This window comes from Triticum aestivum, chromosome 1B (genome assembly GCF_018294505.1).
Source record: "Triticum aestivum cultivar Chinese Spring chromosome 1B, IWGSC CS RefSeq v2.1, whole genome shotgun sequence".
In the NCBI taxonomy this organism is placed as follows: Eukaryota; Viridiplantae; Streptophyta; class Magnoliopsida; order Poales; family Poaceae; genus Triticum; species Triticum aestivum.
In genome coordinates, this window is record NC_057795.1 from 324,079,705 (window position 1) to 324,092,569 (window position 12,865).

The 12,865-nt window shown below is 45.2% G+C and overlaps 1 protein-coding gene across 2 annotated transcripts; it reads left to right on the forward strand.

The window, feature by feature from the left end:
• Positions 1 to 8,396: 8,396 nt before the first annotated feature.
• LOC123090817 (probable N-succinyldiaminopimelate aminotransferase DapC) lies at positions 8,397 to 11,244 on the forward strand. Of its 2 annotated transcripts, none has more exons than XR_006442625.1 (10): positions 8,397 to 8,583; positions 8,658 to 8,788; positions 8,915 to 9,000; positions 9,104 to 9,198; positions 9,399 to 9,495; positions 9,608 to 9,722; positions 9,915 to 10,069; positions 10,159 to 10,540; positions 10,674 to 10,906; positions 11,027 to 11,244. XR_006442625.1 is itself a non-coding variant. In XM_044512164.1 (10 exons), the coding sequence occupies exons 1-9, from the start codon at positions 8,402 to 8,404 to the stop codon at positions 10,878 to 10,880; spliced, it is 1,194 nt and encodes a 397-aa protein (XP_044368099.1). In that variant the 5' UTR covers positions 8,397 to 8,401; the 3' UTR covers positions 10,881 to 10,906; positions 11,027 to 11,244. The 2 variants fall into 2 exon arrangements, 1 of the variants encoding a protein (XP_044368099.1); XM_044512164.1 differs by having other exon boundaries at positions 10,159 to 10,284.
• Positions 11,245 to 12,865: the final 1,621 nt, after the last annotated feature.

Sequence of the window (12,865 nt, forward strand, 5' to 3'; positions counted from 1 at the left end):
TTCGATGAAGGTAAAAGCCTACGTCTAGTTGTGATGGAATTGATTAGGTTTCGATGACCAGGGAGCAAAATATGCTTGCCTGAGTCTCGAGTTGTTGTCTGTTGTCCCTGAACCGCCGTCGGGTCGTCCCTTTATATACATAGGTTGACGCCCGGCCGGTCTACAGAGATCCAAACCGACTCATACAAAGTGTTCGGTTCGATCTCTCCTTCCCTAACTTACATTACAAGTTACATAGTCATGGCGGTTTACCACTATGGGCCCTAATCCGCCTTTGGGCTTTTAGGCCTCTAAGCTGGTCTTAATAACTTCACCATCTTCTGGATTCTTCATGGGCTTTGGCATAGTCAAGGGTGAACCGGGCCCTCCTGGCCGGTTTACACTTAGTAGTTATATCCCCAACACTTCCCCTGTATCCCCAACACCAAATTGCATAACCAGAAAGTTTTAGGAGTTTATAGGTGGGAATTCAAGTAGCTCCTAGAATATCTTTCCGACAGATGCCTGATATGGGATTGGGTAAATCTCTATCATATGTATTTGTTCTGGCTTATTTCTGCAAGCCAATCCTTTGTTCTGTTTTGAGTTGTGGTATTTGAGTTGCTTCATTGTCAAGTGTTGATTCCATACCTTTCAAGTGGTGTTCTCATATTTCTATGGGAGTACTAATCCTTTTGATCATCGAGATTGTCATGTCAACCAGTGTGCTTCTCTTCAAGTGGATCCGGTCATTTCAACATTTGGGAGATCAATTCCAAGTTTTCTCAACGGTATCCGTTTCATCCGTCCCCAAGTTGCCTTTGTTTTCCCGCCCTCCCACCCTCTTTCTTCAAGGACTCAGATTTCTTAATCATGTATCCTTTTATTTGTGGGAAGTCTCTTCATTCTTTTCTTTCAATGTTCTTATCCGGTGATTTCCTATGAAGATGCTCAACAGTTTCAAGTTCATCATCCTTCATTGTTGTTTCTTCTCCGGTGGATCCAATTCAAGCTTTCGATATTCATCATATTCCTTTCCTCGTTTCTAATGCTTTTTCATGCCTATGCACCTCTTAATCACTCACTTCTTCCTATTCATTTGTTCTGGAGTGCTGAAGATATCTCACAAGACTTGTGTTGCCATTCTTAATCCGTTCGAGTTACTTCAAGGTTTTTCTCTCATTCAAGCTATTTAATTCTACCGGTGCAATCTCTATTCCAAGCAATCCTTCAATGATGTTTTTTTAGTGGGCCCTAACCCACATGACCTTTTCCAGGATCTTACCCGGCTCTTCTAATTTTCTGGAACTATTCCGAAATTCTTTTTGAAGTTTGACGTAAGAATGAATTTCATCAGTTAGATCTTTTCCAAGATCAATTTCAAATCATTTTCATTGTTGGCTCAACCTCTTTGTTTTTCATTCTCCCGGAGTATCTCAACAATTCATGGTGGTGTTTCTCGTCGTCATTCTCGGATTTTGAAGACCGAAGAAGAGTTCCTCTTAAATCCTTACCCGTTCTTCCAAAGAGGCGTAGTTCAAGCTTGATGCCATCCTCTCATAATTGCTTTCGATTGTGAGAATTATTTTCTTACCATCCGGAGCATTTCACGAGTTGTTTCCATTTCTTTCCTCCAAAGGCCATCATGTCATAATTCTTCATTCTCAACGTGTAGCTATCGTTCTCCAAATCTTACCGATGAATCGTTCAAATATCCTCTAATCAGTTCATGTTCTCTTCGTTCTCATGTATCTAAATCCCTTCAAGTATCTTCATTCCTTTTCCAATTCTTCCCCGTGAATTGTGCCTTTGCTACTTTCATTTTCAATTCTTACGGTGGATTGTTCAAGATTTCACTTCCTTCGTTATCATATCAAATATTCATTGTTTCCAAATCCCACCGGTGGTTCCATCAATACCTTCTCAAGTTTGCGTTATATCTCTTTTAATCCTTTCTACGGGAATAAGTAGTATGCCAAATCCATTGCTTGTCATCAATTTAATTTGATGAAGGATAAGCATACAATAAATCTTATTCTTATTTCCTCGAGGTGATTCAATTCTTTTCTTCCGGAGATTGTTCATGATGAAGTAATTCTCGGTTCTAGTGTTTCATCTTTTCCTTTTTCGGAGTTCCAAGTTTTCCGCATTATCGTCGTGAAGCTCCATCCAAATCGTTGCAAGGCTTCACCTTGTGTTTTCAACTTCTCCTTCTTTTTATCATCCTTTTATTACTGGAGTTCTTCATTGAGGCTCTACATGGTGGTTCATAAAGGATTCTCTTCATTCTTCAATTGTTCTTCAAGATTTCTCTCGAAGTTATGACCCGCCAAGCTATACTCTAAAATAAACATGGTGCCCAACACATGTTTTGTTTTGAGGAGTTCAAGCATTCTTCATCTTGCATCCGAAGTGCAATTCTTCCTACCTTATCTTTTGAGGCGGTGCTATGCCATTCTTGATAATTTTCCTTCGTGTTTCATGATTCACAAGTTTTCAAGGATGACATATTTAAATCCATCATTTTCTGTTCGTTCAAGATATATTTTCAACCAATCAATCTTTTGTTGGAGTTATATTGGGTTATATTTCACCTAAAACCTTCCCTAAGGAATGTTGCTATTTGTGGTGATTACGCATGACCCAAGCTTGCTCTTTATCCTCTTGGTGGAAGAAGTTTTCATCTCTTCGTTGATCTCAAGCAAGCAATTGCTTTCGTTAGTGGCAGATTTTCACCTCAAGTTTTGAGATGTTTCCATAAGCCCACGAGGATCATATCCTTTCATATTGATCTTCCAACAACTCTGTTATAACCTTCTTGAAGGGTGCTTTCCAAGCTCATTTGTGGCTGAAGTTGTCATTTCCTTCTCCGTTTCTTATTCCGACGATCTAGCTTCTATTCGTTTCTTCCGGAGGCATTGTGATATTGCTCTTTTCACTCATCATCTCGAATTGTGAGGATCGTGTTCTTTTCATGCTTATCCATTTAACCGGAGTGTTGTGTCATCTCTTCAAGTTCTTTCATCTTATCAAATTTTGCCTCTCTTTTCAACCGGACTGCTATCTCAAATCCTTCTTACCCCTTGTGCCATCCTTTCAATAGTTCCGGAGGCAGTGTGTTGTTGATGTCATCAGGTATCATCCCATCTTCTCAAGTTCATGTTCTATTCCTTCCATGTTCAACCGGAGTTCTGCCCGAATTCTTCCTCTCTCATCTTGTTTTAACCGGAGTGGTTTCAAATTCTATCTTGTCCATTAAACTCTTGATTCATGTCTTTGAAACCTTCAAGTTCTCGTAATGTTCCGTGTTCCTCTTTTCTAACGGATTGTTTGCAATCTCGTTCATCTCTGTTGTACTCTTTCTTTAAATTGCTCAACCTCCCAAGGTTCGTGGTTTCACTCGTTCGTCAAAGAAGCAACTTAGTTTTACCTCTTCTCTTCCTCTTCCGTTTCTCTCTGGTGCCATCCTAGATCTCGGGACGAGATCCTCTTGTAGTGGTGGAGTGTTGTAACACCCCGGATGTAACTTTCCATTATTGTAACTCCAACTCTTGCCATTTACGGCTATGTGATATGTTATTTCCTCCGTGGTTAGGTTTTTGTCTTTTGTTTTACATTTTGTTCATGTCCTGCATTTCATCTCATGGCATCATCCGCATTGCATCGGCACTCGTTGTCGTCATCGTTTTTAAACCTTGCATCTGTTCGTAGTTTCCGCATTCCCCCCTTGCCTTCGTTGACCGCTCCGAGTCCAACCGGGTTTTGATTCCCTCTTGTCAGACCACCTAACCTCTATGCACAACCACCACCCCCTCTTGCACGCGTCCAAAAAGTTGTCCCGAACCCGACCCGCTCTGTCGTTACCATTGATTCCGGATCATCCCCTAACATCTATAAAACATCTCCGTTCTCTTATTTGGGATTCACTACCTATTTATTCCCATCCGTCGGATTTCGATCGGATGATCCAAACTCCCTCATTTCCTTATATATAGAGCAACCCCTAACCAAATCAGACCTAACCCTAGCCCCTAGCCTACCCTAACCCTTGCGCCGCCGCCACTCCTCTCCCTCGGGATCCATCCCGCAGCCACCTGGTCTCCCCCTGCCACCCAGTCTCGTCGATCCATCCATCCATCGATCCCCACCAACCGCAGCCTCGACCAGATCCCTAGTTTTCCGCGCAGCCGCCTGAGCATCTCGATCCCGAGTGGATCGAGCGCTTCGCCTCCAAGCCTAGCCTCCCCTGCTCATGCCCTGAGCCTCCCGGCGTCCAGGAGCACGAGCTCCCTCGCGTCGCTGCCTCATCAGCTCCACTACCGGCAGCAGCACTCGAGCCCTGCCTCATCGTCCTTTGTCCTCGCAACCGCCTTCTTCCGCAACCACTGGAGTTCCTCCCGAGCAGGAGCGCTCGCGCCCGAGGCCCCAGCTGTCCCAAGCTCTTCTCCAACCAGAACCCAAGCGCCAGCAGCAGCCATCTCCCTCGCGAGCCCCTGCTTCCTCGCGCTCCATCGTCGTCTCGTCGTCCAAGCCTCCTCTGCTCGCGCACAAGCTCCGCGACTTCGTCAGCCTCGTCGCCGCCGTCGACCCGCAGGCTAGCACCTTCCCTCCTCCTCCCGTCCTCTTCTTCGGCTTCCCCTTTCTCTAATCCCTCTCTCTCCCAGATGCTCCGTCACCATGGATGCCCGCCGCCGCTTCGTCCTGGAACGGATCCTCGTCGCCCCGAGCCCTCGCTAGCTGTCGAGCCCCGCCGCCGCCGGGAACGGGCTCCCCGCGCCCTGGATCCGGTCGATCCGAGCTTCTCCATGCCCAAGACCTCGCCGCCCATTTGCCCCGCTCGCCGGAGCTCTGCTCCCGTTCACCGGCGCCTTGCTCGCCTCCTCTGCATCGCCCTGCTTCCCTGCAACGAACGAGGAGACGCGTCGTCCCCGCGTTGACCGATCCCGCACCCTTGCCCAGCGGCCTCGCTCAGCCTGCCTCCACCAACCGGGCCTTGGCCCAGGGTGAGCATCCCCCTCCAGCCCTCTCCTGTACACTTGGCCTAGCCAGATTCGGCCCGCGTAGGTTTTTTTTCCAGCATTTGTGAATTTGTCTATTATCCAGGAACTGTTGTTTTACAGAAAAGTCCCTATAAATCATGCATTTAATAACTCACAAATGGTGCATCAGATTAAAATGATTCAAACATGTAAAATGCTTAGAATTATGTGTAGATTAATAATTTGCAACTTTCACCCATGTTAAAATTGTTTAAATGCGTTGTTTGAATTAATTTGCTTAAATGTCATGCTAAAACGATTTATTTCATAACTAAATAACCATAGCTCCATTTTAAATAAACTTTATATGTAAATGGGGTGGAAAAATGTCTAGTTTAACATGGTGCACTTCATTTTGCTGTTTAAAATCATTAAAATTGTGTTTAGGGAAGAACAGTACCAAATTCGAAATATGCATATGAGGATTTTCCGGAATTGTTATTTGTTGTTCCGGCCTCATTTAAACTTGCCTAGATAGGTAGTTTTATTATGCTTCACCTCTTGCCATGTTAATCAACATTTAATATTGTTGGGTACATAAACAAGAGTGAACTAAATTAATGAATGTGGTGTTTCGTCAATATGCAACTCATTGCATAGTGAGCTCCACTTAATTTGTAGTATTGTTTGTGCACTTTGCCATGCCATGCCTCATTAAACCGGACATGCATCATACTTGTTTGTGCATCATGCCATGTTTATGCTTGTGCATTTACCATGTTGTTTGTTTCTTTCCGGTGTTGCTTCTTAGTTCCGGTAACGTTGCGATTGTGAGGATTCGTTCGACTATGCCCGTTCGTCCTCTTCATGGACTCGTTCTTCTTCCTAGCGGGATTTCAGGCAAGATGACCGTTACCCTGGATCTCACTACTATCATTGCTATGCTAGTTGCTTCGTTCTATCGCTTTGCCGCGCTACCTATCTCTTGTTGATCAAGCCTCCCAAATTGCCATGTCAACCTCTAACCTTTTCACCCTTCCTAGCAAAACGTTGCTTGGCTATGTTACCGCTTTGCTCAGCCCCTCTTATAGCGTTGTTAGTTGCAGGTGAAGTTGAAGATTGCTCCATGGTGGACAAGATTATGTTGGGATATCATAATATCTCTTATTTAATTAATGCACCTATATACTTGGTAAAGGTTGGAAGGCTCGGCCTTATGCCTGGTGTTTTGCTCCACTCTAGCTGCCCTAGTTTTCGTCATACCGGTGTTATGTTCTTTGATTTTGTGTTCCTTACACGGTTGAGTGATTTATGGGACCCCCTTGACAGTTCGCTTTGAATAAAACTCCTCCAGCAAGGCCCAACCTTGGTTTTACATTTGCCTCACCTAGCCTTTTTCCCTTGGGTTTTCGGAGCCCGAGGGTCATCTTTATTTACCCCCCCCCCCCCCGGGCCAGTGCTCCTCCGAGTGTTGGTCCGAACTAGAGCATCGTGCGGGACCGTCCCTTGGCAGCTTGGGTTATGTTGGTACCTGTACGCTTCGTTTATCCGGTGTGCCCTGAGAACGAGATATGTGCAGCTCCTATCGGGATTTGTCGGCACATCGGGCGGCTTTGCTGGTTTTGTTTTACCATTGTCGAAATGTCTTGTAAACCGGGATTCCAAGACTGATCGGGTCTTCCTGGGAGAAGGAATATCCTTCGTTGACCGTGAGAGATTGTGATGGGCTAAGTTGGGACACCCCTGCAGGGTATAAACTTTCGAGAGCCGTGCCCGCGGTTATGTGGAAGATGGGAATTTGTTAATGTCCGGTTGTAGAGAACTTGACACTTGACTTAAGTAAAACACATCAACCGCGTGTGTAGCCGTGATGGTCTCTTTTCGGCGGAGTCCGGGAAGTGAACACGGTTTTGGGTTATGTATGAACGTAAGTAGTTTCAGGATCACTTCTTGATCATTGCTAGCTTCACGACTGTTTTGTTGCTTCTTTTCTCGGTCACATTTGCGTACGTTAGCCACCATACATTGCTTACTCGCTGCCGCAACCTCACCACTTTACCCTTTCCTTACCCATTAAGCTTTGCTAGTCTTGATCCCATGGTAATGGGATTGCTGAGTCCTCGTGGCTCACAGATTACTACAACAACAGTTGCAGGTACATATTATGCGATGATCATGACGCGAAAGCGATGTTTGCTTGTTTTGGAGTTCTTCTGCTTCTTCTTCGATCAGGGGATAGGTTCCAGGTTGGCAGCCTGGGCTAGCAGGGTGGATGTCGTTTGAGTTTCTGTTTATGTTCATCCGTAGTCGGATGTTGCTCTCATGTATTGTGATGTTGTATTCATGTGGCATTGTATGCCTTTTGTATGTATCCCCAACTATTATGTAATGGTTTGATGTAATGATATCCACCTTGAAAAAGCGTCTTCAAGATGCGCTTCTATCCTTGGTGGGACCTTCAAGTTCCTTTAGGATAGGGTCGCATCTTGGGCACCAACTGGAAAGTTAGAAGTGTACAATCATGCTCACTCTTCTCTTTGGAATGTGGTTGAGCGCACATTTGGTGTTTTGAAGCAGAAATGGCGCATCCTAAGGAATGTGCTTGTATAACGTTGCACAATTACATTAGGGACAACGAGCTACGTGATAAAGAGTTTGACAAATGTGATGAGAATGAAAATTACATGCCCGCGGTGGCACGGGCAACACCATTGCTTGGGGATGTCGTTCTGACATCCTCTGATGAAGACAATATGAACGACACGTGTGACAGTATTGTGGATAGCACGACTAGCTAGGTAGTTTACTTTCTGTACAAATATCTAATTATATGTATGGATTATTAATTACATGTATGATCCAAACCTTTAGCTCCCTTTTGTATGGTGGATTATTAATTATATGTATGATCCAAACCTTTGGCTCTCTTTTGAAAGGAAATTATATGGACTATCTTCACTATTGTTAAATAAATTGTTACTTGTATGGACTAGCGGCATGACTATTTTGCATTCTGTTATTCGAATTATCTATGAGAAAGATAGTGAGAGAATTATTATTATGAAATATTTTATACATTATTAGAGAATAAATCGTTCACTATCTGTCCAAATACCATTTAAACAGCCTGTTCACACAAAATCAGCAAGTTACGCTGATCTCAGTACTTTAGGGGCATTTCAGCATTTTCACTAGCTCAATGTCGAATCCACAGCTGATTCGTCAGTGAATCAGCTTTGCCACCACAGTGAATCCACAGCTGATTCTGTGTCCAAGCCGAAGCCCAAACAAACACAGCCTTCGTTCCTCTTGACTTTTCGAACTCGCGCCTGCGCTCCCAGATCCTCCTACTCTTCCTTTATCCAAACGTTGCGAGCTGCCAAGCGACTCCAACAGGCAACAGTCGAACTAGGTGGAGCAGCCGAGGCCGGTGGGAGCAGCCAATGGAGGGGAAGCTGTCAGAGGCGTCGAAGCGGGCCGTCCCGTCGCCCATCCAGCAGCTCTCCCACCTCGCGCAGCGAGTCGGCGCCGTCAACCTCGCCGAGGGGTTCCCCGACTTCCCCGCGTCCGCCCACGTCAAGGCCGCCGCCGCCGCCGCCATCGCCGCCGACCTCAACCAGTACAGGTCCGCCTCCCGTGGCTCCATCGCCACTGATTCGATCACCCTGTAGTGACGCGCATTTGGATGGCTGGCTCAAGGCATGTGCAGGGGGTCTGCGACGTGCTCGCGGCGACGATGAAACGGGACCACGGCCTCGACGTCGACCCCCTCACGGACTTCGCCATCTGCTGCGGGCAATCCGAGGCCTTCGCCGCGGCAGTATTTGCAGGTAGTACTTCATGCAAACTACTACTAATGCTCATTCCGTGCATATGAGCTACTGAATCGTGTCAGCTCAGGTGGAATGATGTGCTTGGTGAATGTACTGATGCGTATGCGGTTCCTGTTCATGCAGTTATAGACCCAGGGGATGAGGTTCTGCTCTTCGACCCGGCTTACGAAACGTATCAAACATGCATTGAGCTGGCCCGTGGTGTTCCTGTATGTCTTTCGCGTAATCCAAAGTTTTATTTTCAGACATGAATGATGATGGTCTTCTGTTGACTGATCACATGTTTATGTAATTTAATTTATCTACATGAAGGTGTATGTGCCATTGGATCCACCTTCTTGGACACTGGACGCAGATAAATTTTTGAAGTCGTTTACTAGTCGGACAAAGGCAGTGATCTTAAATAGGTGAATAGTTTCTACTATTATCGTGGTTCATAATTGACTATGAATATACTACTAACTTATTAGATGACACTTTTACGTTTATCGCTACGATGCTTGCCTTTGTACGTAGCATGAGTGATTTACACTCATTGTACTAGTAATTTGGTTGAGTCCAACTGTGCTGTTTCAATTTGTGACATGGTTAAATCTTATTACTGCAGCCCACATAATCCAACAGGGAAGGTCTTTAGCAAGGAGGAATTGCTTATTATTTCTCAAGCTTGTCAGCAAATGGACTGCTTTGCAATAACTGACGAGGTAAATTCGCACGATGATGTGGACAGAAATAGCCTTTAGTAGTTAAACATCTTCAATAAATACATTAATCTGTTTGTCTGTTTGAAACGAGTCTAAACTCTGGATATTCTAGGTTTATGAGTATATTACTTATGATGAGAACAAGCATATCTCTCTGGCTTCTCTTCCAGGAATGCAAGAGAGGACAATCATCACATCCTCACTGTCAAAAACATACAGTGTAACTGGTGGGTTATTCAGTTGCATAGCTAGGCTTATTGTACAGATTTACTCATAGTGTTGCTCATTGTACAGATATATTGAACAACTGTGCAGATTTACTATGAATCTGTATGATGCAAGCAACACTATATTACCGTACTCAGTGTAAATTTTGCTAGAGATGTGGGATGTTAACTATAGCTGTGTAAACTGACTAGGTTGGAGAATTGGTTGGGCTTGTGCTGCAGCAAACATAGCCGCAGCAATAAGAAATATTCATGTCAAACTGACAGATTCAGCTCCTGCACCATTCCAAGAAGCTGCATTGATTGCGCTAACTAGCACACCAGACTACTATGAGTCCCTTAAAATAGTAAGGTTTCATGCTAACTGTTTATGATTAATGTCATTCTATCAAATTCAACTACCCATCATTGTTTTAATCTTACTTACCTTGGAAAGGACTATGCAGAGCGAAGAGACTTCATTCTTCAGTTACTGAAAAATTATGGTTTCTACATTAGCTTCAAGCCACAAGGCTCAGTCTTTGTCTTTGCCGAGTTGCCCAAGTCCTGGCAAATTTCCGACGTGAGTCTTTTACATACTGAACTTCTGTTGAAGTATGAGATAATGAATGAGAAAACACTACTGTTATCCGACAATTCAACCATGTGCAGCAAGCAATTGTTGATTGAATTGTTAGGTAAAGCAAGATATCATTGCACTGGTACTTGCTTGCTTTATTAGTTACACTGGTCCCTCAAACAAACTAATCCAGAACAGTTAACTGTCTATAGATTTTCAGATATTGTGGAACTAATAGTGTCACACTCATCAAGCTTAGGTATATTGTTAAGTACCGACTCTTCAACATGTTGTTACTATCTCTAATTCTCTGTCAAGGAAATGCTTTCAAAGTAACCAGTAGAGCACTAACACACAACAACTGAGACCATTTCTCTTTGCTGTCAATGCAGATAGATTTTGTGACGAACTTGATCAACAATGCTGGTGTGGCGGCAGTACCTGGTCGTGGCTTCTTCCACACAGATGCCGACGACCAAAGTTACCATCACCATTATGTGAGGTTTGCGTTTTGCAAGAGTGATGAGACCCTCAAGGCTGCTGCCCAGAAGATGATGAAGCCGGTTAAAAGCAACGGAAAAGTGTCACATGACACATAAAGCTTTTGCGTGTCCGAGAAAGGAAGGTGAGACACAGATCATAATACCCTATACAAACATTTCTTTTCACTGGAAACACCTTCAATATCTCCTACCAGCGTTGTAAACGCAGAAAATTTGAGTTTTCACATTGTCATTTCAAACAGGAATGAACATGTTACCATGTAAAGATGCTCGGAGACTGCAACCTAGTCCGTGTTGGAGCTGATCCTAGCTCCCTTCTTCCACGCGGCTGCTTCACACAACTCGCGTAAAAATGTTGCCAAATGTGCAATATTTGTGGTTCCGACTGGAGAAATGATTTTGATTTTGATCTTGAGGGCATCAATTGAATGCGAACGACCGAGATAGGGAATTTGATCAAGTCCAACCCTTTGGCTCGTTGAGGAAGGAAACAATTCGGGGATCGAACTTCACCTCGGATGAGGATATTGCTCTTGTCAGAGGATGGTAAGATATCACACTTGATGCGGAAGCGAATCGAGTACCGTTTCAAACACCATCTTGGGCATAAAACGAATCGTACCCTAAAATCTTTCACAAACCAACGTGGTATGACTTAAGGGATGTGCAACCGTTGGGTGGGTTTTGTGGAGCAAGTGAAGAACGCTCCCCCTAGCGGTGTCATGATTGATCAATATGTAAGCAATCTTGTTTTTTGGTCGTCACATTTGTATTACTTTGAGCATTTGTATGTTTTAGGATAACATAGCCAAAGAGAGATATCGAAAAATGACCAAGTCAAAGGGAAAATCGTTTGGCCTCCAACATTGTTGAAATTTATTAGAAGGCCACGAGAAGTGGAAGTTGAGGAATAATGAGGATAGTGACGATGCCATGGACCTAGGGTAGGGTCATAGACCTGACCTATACGCCCTACCCAAGGTAACTATCATAGAATCAAGGACATTCAAATTATAGCAAGAGATACCGACTGAAATAACCATGGAGTGCAATCCACTCGACCAGTCACCTCACTCGGATACCCCCAATTTCACTCGACCAAGATGAAGTCATTCGACCATATAGGAAACCACTCGGAGTACAGAAGACCTAGAGTCACTCAGGATGGAACGGTCAGGCGTTCACTTCGTAGTCTTATAGCTGGCGTTAGCAGTAACACCCTGTTTTTATGTACATTGAATCCTGTAACAGGGGACGGCTAGGGTCCTGGCGCACTCTATATAAGTCACCCCCTCCTTGGGACAAGGGTTCGCACCCCTTGTAACACACACCCATATTCCAGTCGACTGCCTCAAGGCACCGAGGTGTAGGGCTTTTACCTCCTCCGAGAGGGGCCTGAACTCGTAAACTTGTGTGTACAACCTCGCCGTAGCTAGGGCCTTGCCTCCTCATACGTACCCCTATTCTTACTGTCAGACTTAGTACCACGACAGTTGGCGCGCACCGTGGGGCAAAGCGTCTTGGCAACTTCCTGTGAGGTTGCATTTTTTCCGATCTTCATCAACATGGTTTCCGGCGGTGGTTTGGTCATGGGTCACGAGTTTTGACTCGGCACACTCACTTTCGTCGCCGACGACTCCGCTTGGCTCCAAGAAGCCCCCCTCGATGTCGAGGCTCTTCCGATCCACGGGGCGTCGCACTTCCGCGTGAGTGTCTACGGCGTTCTCCTACGATAGCCGTCAACTCCGTATCGGTCAGTCCTCGCATCATCTGCTCACTCCGCTGGACGCCGCTGCAAGCGATCTGGTCGGTCGCGGCTCTAGCGGTGGGTAAAGCATGCCGTGGCCCATCAAACGGCCACCCCTCAAGTCACGGCGATTGAGCCCAACGAATTTCTCTGATGTTGCAGATACTCTTTCCGAACGCGAGAGCAGCGACCCCGCAGTCGAAGTTCTCATGGTCGACTCCCATCGCAGCCCACCCGGGTTTCGCCGCAACGGCGGCAACGCGACGGTGATGGCCCTTCGTGCGACCATGATGAGTACGAGCCCCAACCTCTCAATTCGCAGTAGAGAGAGGAG